The 14,754-nt window shown below is 40.9% G+C and overlaps 1 protein-coding gene across 1 annotated transcript in view; it reads left to right on the forward strand.

Annotated features, from left to right (window-relative positions):
• The window catches only part of OTOG (otogelin), a 99,616-nt gene that overhangs the window by 72,887 nt on the left and 11,975 nt on the right, over positions 1 to 14,754 (forward strand). Inside the window, exons 41-50 of the mRNA XM_053392867.1 lie at positions 2,345 to 2,565; positions 3,847 to 3,985; positions 5,229 to 5,423; positions 6,663 to 6,875; positions 7,819 to 7,923; positions 9,365 to 9,475; positions 10,365 to 10,466; positions 10,838 to 10,936; positions 11,771 to 11,811; positions 14,036 to 14,111. Coding sequence (XP_053248842.1) covers positions 2,345 to 2,565; positions 3,847 to 3,985; positions 5,229 to 5,423; positions 6,663 to 6,875; positions 7,819 to 7,923; positions 9,365 to 9,475; positions 10,365 to 10,466; positions 10,838 to 10,936; positions 11,771 to 11,811; positions 14,036 to 14,111 — 1,302 coding nt within the window. The remainder of the gene's footprint in view (positions 1 to 2,344; positions 2,566 to 3,846; positions 3,986 to 5,228; positions 5,424 to 6,662; positions 6,876 to 7,818; positions 7,924 to 9,364; positions 9,476 to 10,364; positions 10,467 to 10,837; positions 10,937 to 11,770; positions 11,812 to 14,035; positions 14,112 to 14,754) is intronic.

A 14,754-nucleotide genomic window follows, 5' to 3' on the forward strand; every position in this document is an offset into this window, starting at 1 on the left:
TGCACACCCATCCTATAAAACATGCATTAGTTACTTAAAAACAAAAGTAAAAACAATGCTGCGAAATCCTTTTGAATAGAGATGCATATGATCAAACCTGGAGTTTTGCAGAAGCAAAGCCGGTGGGACTAAGGTACAGTCATCTGACCTACCTTGCAACCACTCATGGAGCAGAATGTCTGGAGGGTCACCCCTTCCATTGTAGAACTCAAAACACTTTACATATCCTCAGGGTTCATTATATTTAATCATACATTTTATTGGAACATGAGTTATTCACTTAGAATCAGTCCAAGTTACAGAAATAGTTCAGATATATGGGTACCAAAAAGCTCACAGCTCATAAAGGTTATGCTGGAATTGCTCTTAAGCCTGTTTGGTATGTGCACATGGCTTCATTCTTTCTGGAAGTTCTAACCTTGGATGATATGTTTGGTATAGGCTCTTGGAAGCATGATATCAATTGATATAAATCTTAGCTTTGACACTTGAATTATCGTTGCTGGAAGGCTTGGATGCAAAGTCCATCATTACAGTGGCTAGCTTGCCAAGTTTCATAAAGGGCAAATATGTGTAGCAACAGTATGAAATATCAGTGATACTTAGTCAGATTTCAATGCTTGCAAACAGTAATGTTCCTACAGAGAAGAGGTGCTTGAAATAAATGTTAGTGCTATTTGTTCTTATTTTGAGTTGTTAGTTTGACTAGTTTCTAATTTATTTTTTCTTAGTCAGTTTTAAATTTTAAAGTATAAATTGAGAAAAGGCAATGCTTTAATGGACTTCACATATGCCAATGTCTTAGCCATGGATTCTTACTTAAAGCTGCCTTGCTTTAGAAAATCCAGATAAATAAATACTTACTTGGTAATACATTCTATTCGGTAATACATTCCATTGAAGTTGATGTGACTGACTTGAAAGTAAGCTTGATTAGGAATGAAATGCTAGACAGAACTTGATTGAACAAGACATTTTATGATAGATTCTAGAATCTAGAAGGCCACAATAGGATGCTTATTAAAATGCTATCCACTTCACTGTACTTCATCTCTTTCCTGTACCCACCTTGCATTTCTGCAAAGCAGTCTCCCCCTACCCCAGCAGTTTAGTCCTATTTCATTAAAGAGGGAACATTTTAAATAAAGGAAAGTTGGTCTAAAGCAGCTATGTAAAAACAGCTGCTGCTAGACAGCGCATGTTATAGAGAAGGGTGGGAGTTCAGTGATGGAATATGTGTTTGGGATGCAAAAGGTCCCTGGTTCAGTGCCTGCCATTCTCAAGCAGAGCTTAGACAAAAATACTGTCTGAAACCCTGGGGAGGCACTGCCAGTCAGTCTAGACTCTAACCAGTACTGAACCCAGTACCCCCAAGGGCTACTCAATGGGACGTAGTACTGGTACCCCTCTCTATTTTGGTTTAAAAGTGTGACACTTACTGTAACAACTTCATGGTGAGTACTGGCACCTATTTTTCTAGGGAAAAAACTCTTAAGTGGACCCAATATAATCCTACTTCCTACATCCTTAAATAGTATTAGGGGTTGACACAGAATGTACTTTTCAAATTGACAATTATTCTCCCCCAATCATGAGATATTTCATAAAGAATTATCAGACTAATTAACCATTTTTACATTGCGTAGATACATTACTGTATTCTTATTAATTTTTAATATATTTATTACATTTGTATACCACCGATATAACTAAGTTCTGTGGACGGTATACAACAACATTAAAGTGTACAATTCAAAGCCAACACAATGAACCACCAGAGCTAATTATAAAAAAATCACAATAGCAAAAAAAATTATGTAAAACCAGCTTAGGCAAAATACCTAAATCAAGTTAAAAATAGCATAAAATCAGCAAGAGGGAAGCTTGGTGCAAAGTTTTAATGCACCATATATGTCTTTTGAGAGATCTTGCAGGATTGGTACTTTATAGGACACTATGGTTCCAGCTGTTAGGGCTGGTCTGCCCGTATTGTTTATCATACAGGGGCTCCTTAAAATGCCTCCATGTCTAGGTTTTCCTGTGCCAATGCCAAAATATAGAGACTTGGTCGCCATGCTATATTTTGGCATTAGGTGGCATTAGGTGGTCCTCAAACTATGCTATATGGAGATTTTGGTCAGCAGCTGTTGCTAATACAGTGGAGATTCTTCACATAAATTGCAAATACAAGCTCAGCATAATATAATAGCCATGGGGTTAAAGTCATTACACAGAGGCTGTTTCAAGCAGCCACTCTGTGATTAGCATAATACTGATGCCAGTCCTAAAATACCATAGTATGTACATGGAGATATGCTAATCTGTATATTGTACTCTTGTGCAGGCTTCTGTGATGGAATCTCAGCAAATGATCTCATGCTACCCAACAGGACCGTCGTAAGCACCGTGGGTGCTTCAGTTCTTTTCACAGATAGCTGGCAGGTGCCAAACACATTGAAGTATATTGGAGAACAGAGAATCCATGAAACTAACTGTTCAGTCACAGACTGTTCCCTTTGTTTAAACACGTTATTGAACCAAACCTTCAGCAGCTGCCATCCTTACGTATGTTATCTTTTGATCCTCTGTTTGAATTAAATTTATTGTTGGTCATCTGTTTTTGTTAATATTTAAGGAGTCAAAAGTATTTATTTTATGAGTTGTTTCCCTGACAAACAGCTTTGCCTATTTCACATATCAACCGAGTGATTATTCAACAATAATAATTCCAGGGAAATTATGATAGGCTGCATATAGCTTCAGAACTGTTGAGCTTTTATCAGAGTACAGGTACTGTACTATATATATTAGGTAAAGGGTAAAGGGTTAGGGTTAGGGTCCATTAGGTCCAGTCGTGACCGACTCTGGGGTTGTGGCACTCATCTCGCTTTATTGGCCAAGGGAGCCGGCGTACAGCTTCTGGGTCATGTGGCCAGCATGACTAAGCCACTTCTGGCGAACCAGAGCAGCGCACAGAAATAATAAATTTAGAGCATTTAATAAATGGTTGCTTTTTGTATTTTTTAATACTCCACTAATACCAGCAACAGACAGCATTGTAAGACTGCTCTCTTACCAGGAGGTAGAGGGGGAAGGGCAAGGTGGCAGTGATACTTACATGGCTCAAACATGCCAAGAGAACCAGTCTTCCTTGTGGCCTTGACCGTCCACCTCTACTTCACAGTAAGCAGCAGTGATGTGATTGTCCAGAGGTGGGATGAGCAGTCCCCCATCACATCATCTGCTACTAATATTCTCTAGCAACTAGTGATTATTTTCTGGGTTTGACATTAGCACCTTTACAGGGTGCAGCAACATGTCAAAGATGTGTCAACCATGTACTCCTCTAAAAGGACTACTTATAGCACATATAATTTGTCATCATCTTGGGGATGCTTCTTCAACTGCCAGAGAAATTATCCAACATTTGCCATACCTAATTGCATGTGAACTTTATCTCTTGAAGTGACCAGTTGGAGAACACAAAGCATTTTTGTTTTACTGTGTCCTGATGACATTTTGGGCCCAATAAAATTGTATTTTTGTGTACCTAGAGGTTTCCTATCTTCTTACAGCCACCATGCACATTATGTCACTATTATACTTCATATTGCGGATGAGGGCTGAGGAAGAGAGAGAGAAAAGCACTTGTTTATGGCTGGCTACACAGTGAGCTTATCACAGATGCAAGTTTATAATTAGGGGCTTCCTAGAATTGTGGTGACTCTGTCTTTTACCCATTAAACTGCACCAGCTTCTATTTGGCATCAAACACCTAATGATGATCTTTTTTTCTCTCCAGTTATCCACCAGTAATTAAGTTAAGACTTTTATTTTTGTGTTAAGGTTTCTCCAGATTCCTTTTGTGATATGTGGGTCCAAGATAACGAATACATTCAGAATCCATGTATAGCACTGGCTGCTTATGTTGCAACATGTAACAAATTTAACATCTGTATAGAATGGAGGAATTCTGATTATTGCTGTAAGTACTTCACATCAAAGACACTGTGTTTGCTGTTGATGGCAATAGCTATAATGATGATGATGATAATAGTTTTCCTCAGCCACTCTGGGTGGCTTACAGCATATCAGAAAAAATAATAAAAACATCAGGCATTAAAAACTTCCTCATACAGGGCTGCCTTCAAATGGCTTCTAATAGTTGTGTAATTCTTTATCTCCTTGACATCTGAAGGGAGGGCGTTCCACAGGGAGGGAGCCACTACCGAGAATACCCTCTGCCTGGTTCCCTGTAACTTTGCTTCTCGCAGTGAGGAAACCAGGAGAAGGCTCTCGGAGGAGGACCTCAGTATCCAGGCTGAGTGATGGGGGTGGAGATACTCCTGCAGGTATACTGGGCCGAGGCCGTTTAGGTCTTCAAAGGTCAGTGCCAACACTTTTAATTGTGCTTGGAAACATACTGGGAGCCAGTGAAGATCCTTTAGGACTGGTGTTACATGGTCCCAGCAGCCACTCTCAGTCACCGCATTCTGGATTAGTTGTAGTTTCCGAGTCACCTTCAAAGGTAGCCCCACATAAAGCACATTGCAGTAGTCCAAGCGGGAGATAACCAGGGCATGCAGCACTCCGGCAAGACAGTCTGTGAGCAGGTAGGGTCTCAGGTTGCATACCAGATGGAGCTGGTAGACAGCTGCCCTGGACCTGTACCTCCATGGACAGCTGTGAGTCCAAAATGACTCCCAAGCTGTGCACCTTTGATTACTGCAAGATGAGAAGGCAGTGCAGTCTATGGGACAAAGCAATGAATTTGAGCCAAAATGCTGAGGTTCAAGTCCAAGCTTATTTATATAGAAATAATGTTGAGAAATCAGTAGAAATATGTACAAAATCTCAAACCTCTACTACACATGGCAAAAAATACAGCACTGGAAAGGATACTTCTGAGTAGAAAAGCAATTTAGGGGAGGAAGTTCTTAACTTTTCAGCCATCTGCTCCTCAACCACTGGCTGTTCTAATTGCGTGCTTGCAAGATAAAAGATATGTCTGGAATAATTGGGTTGGGGTAATTGGTTGAAAGGGGAGATTCATGTGAGCAGGTGAAAATTTAAGCTCTACTGTATTTTTCCACTCTAATTTTACTTTCTAATTTGCAGTGAATAAAAGTGTTGTCACTGTTTTTCTGCACAAGTTCACATGAAACATTAGCTCATGTAAAATATTACATGAAGAAGCATGTTAAACACTGTGTTTATTATGTTGCTAGCCTTTCCCTGTCCAGAAGGTTTCTACTATAAGGCCTGTATATCTGCCTGTGAGACACCAAGCACTTGTCAAAATATGGAGCCAGAACTTCAGGATCCAGACTCTTGTTCAATATTGACTGAGGGGTGTGTTTGCGCAGAAGGGACCATCCTTCACCGTGTACACTCTGCGCTTTGCATCCCTGAAGAGAAGTGTGGTAAGTATCAATATGCTATTGAATTTTGTATCATTTGACAAGTAATGATGAATTATTCTGGTCCTACCCAGCATATGTATGAATGGAAACAGATTTCTGGATGTGTACAGTACCCAGGTAACTTATTTTTAATGGGTGGCACAAAAAGGAGAAAAATAATAAATGAATGTCTAGCGAATACAGAAGGCTATCCCTACATCCAGGAGCTGACTTGCCATGTGCAGGGCTCCCGCACCATCTACACACCAAAATACCCTTATGAAATCTCATTAAATAATATTGGCCACAAAAATGCCTTTTAAATAAACACTACATGTTGCACAACTCAAGAGTAATCGTCGAGCCAGTGAGGTGGACTGAGGCAGCTGCTTCAGACAGCAGAATCCCATGGAATGGTGTCCCACCTGCCCCTGCTGGAGAAGCAGCAGCTTCTGACAAGATCTCTCCAGAAGCCACCGCATCACCCCAGTAAGCAAGGCTGCAGCCTCAGGTGGTGAAATGGAAAGGGCTGCCCCTGGCAATGCAACATACCAGTCGGTCCCCCAACCTAACATTACAACCCATTTTCTAAAGCACACAGTACAACTGGAGAAATTCCCCCCAGCAAAAACGCACCCCAGCAGAAGCCCGTGGAAGAAGATTGCACACTACCCATCGACTTGCCAAAGTCTCCCATCAAACACGTAACTTTTTCAAAATAAGCCGTCACTTATCCTTTCTAACCCAAATATTATACCTCTGCTACTACCAAGTTTCAAATCAATCCTATAACTATAAGCTGCAGAATCTACTCCCCTCAGATAACTCATTAGAACAGCTGGATGGAATTCAGATGACTCAGTTTTGAACATGGAGCTGCAGTGGCCTTAGAATGAATGTAACTAGTTCCTAACAGGAACAAGAACAGCAGTGTTGCTTTCAGAGTGCTGCAGTTCAGGGATCTGTCTAAAAGCCATTTCTTTGTATTACTCATAGATGGTTGGTTTGTGTGCATGCAGATTTTTAAAAAGATTCACGGAGTCCATTCTGTGTCTGGAAAATGTAGACTGAAAGAGAGTATGACTCAGGTGTCTTTCCTGAGTAACAGTGCTTTACCAACCCCTGACAAGTAGCATTGATTTGGAATTTTTTTCTCTGCCATGGTCATATATTATTTATGTCTGTAGTTATAAACATGTCATAGAATCTAGACATTTATAAAAATAAATAAATTACCTCCCTTTTTTGGCAACAATTTAGCCTGTACAGACACTTCTGGAGTGCCACATGCACTGGGTGAGACTTGGAAAACCTCCCATAGTGGATGCTGCATGCACAAATGCATTGACAATGAGACCATTGCTCCTGTGGAGTACAACTGCTCAGCAAATAATGACTTGGAATGTCAGCGTTTTGGGGAAGTAGCTTTAATTGTACCAGATGATCAATCCTGTTGTCACCAGAAAGTTTGTAGTAAGTATCCTTAATATACACTTTCTTACCAGCACCACTGACTTTCGATATCTTATAAACTATAGTCAAGTTTTTCTTGATTTAAGATATATGCAAACTAACACAAAATGACTTAATTTGCAGGTGTTTGGAAGGAGTATGTGGGCTTTCATAAGGTACATCATTTTGACAAGTGCTGAGGTTATACTTACTGTGCAAGGAAGAAAGTGCTATGTTGATCTAGGAGGTGGATGAGCAGGAGTAGTGTTAGGAAGCGGTTGAGATTATTTGGGGGGGTGGCGGAGTTGTGACAAATAAGATGTTTATCACAACGCCACTGCTTTCTGCTCTATTTCTGAGGTTTCCATGAACAATACTGGTTTCAAAAGTTTTAATTAAAACATGAGAATTGGATTTTTTTAATTAAAAAATTAAGGTTTCAAGGCTTATTCCTTTTCCTAGCACAGTTTGCTGTCTTTTAAGCCCAGCTTTTTTCTTGGAAAGGAAAAGCACTCACCTAGGAAGATAACCTCATTGACAGCTGCCAGCCACTTTGCCACCCTGTCTTTACATAAGACTGCAATGTGAATACTGCATACCTTGTGCCCCTTTTAACCTTAAAAATCAGTCAACATTAAAGACAGGAATGGAGATTGAGAGCCATATATCAAGTCCTCATAGTGCAGCTATGTATAAACAGAATACAGCAGTATGACAGCTTCTCATAGCACTCTATCCCCACTTATTTGATTGCCTGAAGAAAAGTTTAATGTGGCACAAGCAACAAAGCAAGTTGAAGCCTTCTTGGATTTTACAAAACATTTACAAATATCAGTCCTAGGGGGGCGCGCGCTCTCTCTCTCTCTCTCTGTGTGTGTGTGTGTGTAATACGCAACAAATGCAATCAGTTTTATTAATGCCATTCAACCCTATTCTTCTCTTGTTTTTGCTGTGATCTAAAAAGCTTGTAATCAGAGCCTCTGTGAAACATTTATTCCTGAATGCAAGGGCCTAGAGAAACTGGCAACCTATTACCAAGACGATTCCTGCTGTCCTAGCTACAGTTGTGGTAGGTATTGAATGAAGAATTGAAATATCTGGCAAAGGAGTCTCTATTGAAATATTTGACCTTGACCACTGTTATTATTGGGACGCGGATGGCGCTGTGGTCTAAACCACAGAGCCTAGGGATTGCCGATTGGAAGGTCAGAGGTTCGAATCCCCGCGACAGGGTGAGCTCCCGTTGCTCGGTCCCAGCTCCTGCCAACCTAGCAGTTCGAAAGCACGTCAAAGTGCAGGTAGATAAATAGGTACTGCCCCAGTGGGAAGGTAAACAGCATTTCCGTGCGCTACTCTGGTTCGCCAGAAGCGGCTTAGTCATGCTGGCCACATGACCTAGAAGCTGTCTGTGGACAAATGCCGGCTCCCTCGGCCAGTAAAGTGAGATGAGCCCCACAACCCCAGAGTCGTCCACGACTGAACTTAATGGTCAGGGGTCCCTTTACCTTTACCTTTTTTACTGTTATTATTAGGGCTGGGCATCAGATTCAGCCAAATTAGAGACAGCCTTAGATCTGGTCCCAAGTTGGGTCATGCTGGATCTTGAGTTGTCAAGGGGCAGGGTATTGGGAAGGCAAGTCTGCAGGAGTCTATTTCTGCAGGGTGATTTTCCCCACAGGAAAATCACTAGTGACACAGACCTAAGCAGAACTGAATCCTGTGGATAGTAAAGGTACCCCTTCACAAGAGCCTTCCCTGCAGGGAAGTGCTTGAGAAGCAAATCCCAGTAGGATTGAGTCCTTCACTTGTGGGCCACAGGGTGCTCCTTTGCAAGTTCCTTTCCCACAGGGTAAGGACTGAACCCTCCTGCTCTTGGTTGTGAGGCCGGGAGGGAGAAGGGGCACAGTGTCTCCTCCTTCCCCTGCTCCTCTGTGACTATGTTAAAAAACCCTAATTATCCCTGCCCCCCGTTGATTCAGAAAATCCATTCCCTGTTCTGGGAAGGGACTTAGGACTACAAAACATGGCAACTTCCAAGCAGAGCCCTGTTTGGCTCACCACTGCCCATGAGGTATGGAACCGAAATGTTTGCTTTTGCACATGCCCCTGTTAAATTACTTGTTCCTAAAATTGAGAGCTAAAGTAGCCTGTGCCATGTGCAGTTGCAAAGGAAAAAGGAAACAGAGACAAAAAGGTAAACAAGCCTGGGAAGGTCTTGGCGGTGCTCATTTGTCCTGTAAGCATTTTTCCATGCACTAGTCCCAGATCCATTTTTAGATACTTGGAAGGCAAGACTGAAGAAACTGTATCAATATGGTATGTGGAAGCTCTTGCTCCAACATATACAGAGGACGTGCTAGACCTATATTTCACAGTTTGCTCCAGTATTCCTAGTTACACTGCAGAAGGAAATAAGATGTAGTTATATTTTATTATTTAGTGTAAGCCGCCTGAGCGAGACTTCAGGATGGAATATCATATATTTTATGAGAATATTATGTTTGTTTCAGAATGTGATCCAGCAAAATGTGAGTCTATGGAACAGATTCCAAACTGCCGAGCAGATCAAACTCTGATTGCTGCCCATGTGGAAGGCACCTGCTGTGTATCCTATATCTGTGGTATTCAAATTTAGTTCTTATTGACAGCCTGTAGATTAATATGTAAGCAAAGAAGACTGTCTAGGAATATATGCCACAATGGTATAAGAGAAGCTCTACTGCCTAGTCCAGTATTCTGTATTGCACAATATCCAAAATATGGATACTTAAGGGATAGAACAAAACACCTTACACAGACAGAAATGATGTGTCAGTATGCAGTGGTGTACTGGCACCATCTTCCTGCCGGCACATCTTTTATAGAAGCTACAATGAAGTATACAATGTAACCAGAACTGATTCAAATTCCCCCACCCCCTGCAGGCCCACACCACCAAATCTTTTGAATTCCAGTTGTTTCTAAAAGCCCAACTGCACTTCCGTGGTGGCCACTGCAATCCTGAAAGACTACTTCTCAAATCCCCCAGTGCATTCAGCATCCTATACGCTATCAGCCCAAACTGGAGGCCCATCCAAAACTAATAAGCATTCTGTTGCATGCACTCCACCCTCTGAGTGGTTTGAGGTTACAGGGGTGCTATTTAGTTTCTGTGGCAATACTGCACCTATACTTGATCCCTTTTTAAGCTATGCAAAGTCTTTCTCCCAATAAATAAAAAACTACTTAACTAAATTAAGCTTCTCCACCCAATTTGACCTCTTTCTTTTTACAATCAAAGTCACATGATTGGGGCAGCCAAAAGTCCGACACCAATCTCATTCTCATACTGACTCTCTAACTAGACGTAAGGTTGACAGTTCTGCATTCAGGAGTGAAATTAGGTGGTGCTCAACTTTTCATTGTAGTTTCATCAATCCTTTGAGGTAGAATTTTTGCACTTACAGAAAACTGAAAACAAATGGCATGTATATGTACTTTCTAATAATTTAATATTTCTCTTTTTATCAGCATGTGGTATTTGCTCTGATCAAATTCCAGTGTGCCAGGAAGGAGAAGTGCTTACTGTGGAAGGCAACACAACAGACAGATGTTGTCCTGCTTACCAGTGTAGTGAGTTGATGATTTCTCAAGAGGCTTTCTTAATTGTTTGCAATGATTTTTCAGTGCTGTAAATGATGAACAATACAGAATTTTCATTAACAGACAAGCTTATTAAATCTACCCTAATCATTTTAAGGCAGTCATGGAATAAGCATATGGAATTATTACCAAGAGATGCTATCCCTGTCTCTTAAAAATGTCTTTAATTTATTAAACCAAATAACTATGATTCAATGTATAAACAAAATTTTGTGTGAAGTATATATGAAGAATGTGCTTTATGCTTTGCTGAACATTTTATTTTTGGTCGTGAGTTTTGGAAATGCTCTCCCTGCTTGAACATTCAACACCATTTCTTTCTTTGCACTTTTAACTTGCAGTTTGTGAAACCTACCGTTGTCCTGAATTTAAGTGTTTATTAGGGATGTCCTTGGTAGAAGTATGGAGCCCAGAAAAGTGTTGTCCATATCGTACATGTGGTAAGTGCAGTTCTTTTCAATGTCCTTTAATTAGGTTACATCAATTTATCTTGTAGTATAAAAAGGCAATGTTGAATTAATATTGAAAATCTAGCTATGTCTGGAGCCATCAGTAGTCTAACTATGGTGTGGGCCAATTGAGATGTCTTATAGAGAGGCGGTTTCACCCAGGTGCTTGCAGGCTGGCACAATGCAGCTTGTTTGCACAGCTCAGCTGGGGATCAGGAAGGTTACTGCTCCCCAGCTGAGACAGGGGCTTTTTCAGAGCAGGAAGAGTGGGCAGCTGGGGAGATTGCAGAGTGTTTAATGGAAAGGGGGAAAGATGTGTGCACTATCCATGCCCCCTTCATAACAATAAAGTAAGCTCAATCCTACATCCACTAAACATCTGAGGAAATTTGAACATTATTTGAGAATGAAGAAGATTAGAATGCTCTGTCTCAGGGGAATAAAACTTTAGAGAAACTGGATGACTGTTGAGGATACTGCTTTTGTAGGATGAAGTGACTCTAGTCCAGGCATAGGCAAACTTGGCCGTCCAGCTGTTTTCGGACTACAACTCCCATCATCCCTAGCTAACAGGACCAATGGTCAGGGATGATGGGGATTGTATTCCTAAAACATCTGGAGGGCTGAGTTCGCCTATGCCTGCTCTAGCCCATAAAGTGTGTGCCACAATAAATCTGCTAGTAATTAAGGTGCTACAAGACTTGTTTATGGAATGCCTGGCAAACGCTGAACTGCATCATTTTAGGAAATAATTTTGTCTGTTGATTGCTTGCATTCATGAAAGTGTATGAACATTTATTCTGTCACTTCCCTTTCCCATTTTAGAATGTGCATGTGAAACTGTTCCTAAGCCTCAGTGTAAACTGGTAAGGAGGAAATCCTATTAAAACACGTTTTAAATGTTATTCTAATACAATGAACTGCCTGCAAATTGTGCTGTCCATCTTTGACTCCAGTCATATTTGACATAGACTGAATTTGTTGCCATTATTTATATTGTTGAACAAGAATGAGAGGAGACTGAGAGGAGATATGATAGTCATCTTCAAATATCTTAAAGGCTGTCACATGGAAGGTGGAGCAAGCTTGTTTTCTCATGCTCTGGAGGGTAGGACTCAAAGCAATGTAGTACCTGCTACAATGTACAATGTACCTGTACCTGTACAGCTACAATGTACCTGTAGTAGTGCCAGTTCTAGCTATTGAAGCAACTGAGTGGGCACATGTGGAGCAAGGCAATCTCGTAGGTAAACTGGTCCCAAGTTGTTAAGGACTTTGTATACTAATGGTAACACATTGAACATGGCCCAGTAGCAGATCGGCAACCAGTGCAAATCTCTGAGCACAAGTGTTACATGCTGACAAGGCCTCACTCCTGTCAGCAATCGTGCTGCAGCACTCTGCACTAACCACGGCCTCTGGATCAAGCACAAGGGAAGCCCCACATAGACATGCCATATATTAGATGTCAGGAGGGCCCAGGAAGTTTGATTTCATAAAACTGAACGATTTCATAATTCTCACTCACTTTTGTATCCTTTCACCCCAGATGAGGAGGGGAAATCAACATGTTCCCATTGGCCCATTGGCTGTGTGTTTGCATCACCAAGGTGCATGAGGCCAAAGTCTTTCAACATTATTAAATATCTCAGCTCACTCCAGTAGGGCAGCAACTGCCTCTGTAGCCGCCTCCCTTGGAGACATAAAGGGATCTGGCAATAAATTTGTCCCTCCCTGGCTGATCTTGGGCATATATCCCTCTGTTTCCTGGGTAGCTCCTGCTCACCAACCAGGTTGCTTATCATAAATGTTCTTTCAGAGGAGTATGCAGGAGACATCCAGCTGCACCCTTTTTTCAGCTTGATGGGCTTGGGGCAAATAGCTTCCTACCTCTTCTTTGGGCCATGTCAGTTCTGGGAGAGTGCTATGCCTCTTGCACAGATATGAAGAAGAGAAGAAGAGTTTGGATTTGATGTCCCGCTTTTCACTCCCCTTCAGGAGTCTCAAACCGGCTAACATTCTCCTTTCCCTTCCTCCCCCACAACAAACACTCTGTGAGGTGAGTGGGACTGAGAGACTTCAAAGAAGTGTGACTGGCCCAAGGTCACCCAGCAGCTGCATATGGAGGAGCGGAGACGCGAACCTGGTTCCCCAGATTACGAGACTACCGCTCTTAACCACTACACCACACTGGTCAGAAAGGGGGTTGTGGGTGGAAACACAGGAGCTACATATTCTCTACACTTCTGCATCATGTGACCTTGTCTGCTTTGGGTGGTAGGGTGACTTAACTCTGTTTCCTAAATACTTTCTGCTCAGTTCCCTGGAATGAACATTTGCAGTAAGTAAGCAGTATATTGATGCAGCATCTGCTTCTGTTTGTGAAAGCAGGAAAGCATCCAAATGCTCACATAGCTCAGGATTAGGAATGATGGGTGAGATCCAACATCACACCAGCAGACACAGCAGGACTTCCCCAAAACTCCAGAGCACATTTAGGAGGAGGGCGTTGGGGTAGGAGAGGAATGGGAAGTCCCATTTGTAGATGCAGAAGTCTGGTGCATAAGTGGAACATCAGAAATGGATGACACCTATTGCTTTTAGCAAACATTGACAAAGAAATTGCCTTTTAGTATGCAGTGAATTGCATGTAATTTCCCTTTGACTAAGACATCCTGTGCATAATTAGGAATAAGTGCAATGAATCCAATCAGACTTTTAAATGATTATTATAAGATTGGGTGGTATACTTAATGTTTGAACATATACCGGTAAAAATAAACAGTCTGAGAGGAAGAAATATTGTATTATTTTTAGACCTGTGTTCCCTGAGCATGTATACTATAAAGTAGCCACTAGGCAGAGGCTACCTTTTCCATTCCATATTTCTAAACATTGCTATGAAACCAGACTTTTACCTCCCAGTGTAGCTTAAGTTACACTTTTCAAAGGACTTTATTACTAAGCAACAAAATGAAGAATTACAAGTGGAATAAATATAGCTATATTTAAAAGCTGTGCTTCGTAGCACTGACATTGAAATGCAACATTAATGACATAGTAATTGTATTTTTCTTCTTTTATGGACAGGGAGAGAAACTGATTATAGATGAACAATTCCAGAACAGCACAGAAAATGTTTGTCACTGCACTAAGTACAAGTGTTGTAAGTATACAAGATTTTTAGTTGAAAAAAAGCATTTAATTTATCCTATTTAACTCAAGGCTATGGCCACATTCACACATCGTGCTGCACCGTAGTTTAGGACAGACTCTCCTCCCCTTCCAGAGGTTTGTAAGCTTTTACTTCCCATTTTGCTTAACCAGTTTGTTGCTTTATCCAAGCTTGCACACAGTAGCTAACGTTAAGTATCATCTGCTTGAAACAAGCCAGCTTGGTTTCAAGATAGCTTATTTCAAATGAGCCATAATTAATATCAACACATTTGTCTGTATGAAACAATGAACCATGATGAAGCAGAAGTGGAAGACAAACCAGTTTCATATGCATTATGTAGAAGGATTGGAAGCATTATTAGTAGTATTATTATTATTAGTATTATTAAAGAATCAGTGTTAGTATAATAGATATAAATTGTTCTAAATCTATAGTTTCTCATTATTCTAAGGAAATCATTCTTAGAAAATATTCCTACATATTTTTTATGCTTTCAAGAAAAGCTGAGCAGATATGTTTAATGAATGTGGCCTTTGGTTTTTTAAGAGGCAACCAGTATGAGCCAACATAAAGTAAATAGATAAAAATGGATTCAGTTGACTCACTTTCACGAATAAGCCAAATGATATTT

The sequence above is a fragment of the Podarcis raffonei genome, chromosome 1 (assembly GCF_027172205.1).
Source record: "Podarcis raffonei isolate rPodRaf1 chromosome 1, rPodRaf1.pri, whole genome shotgun sequence".
Classification (NCBI taxonomy): Eukaryota; Metazoa; Chordata; class Lepidosauria; order Squamata; family Lacertidae; genus Podarcis; species Podarcis raffonei.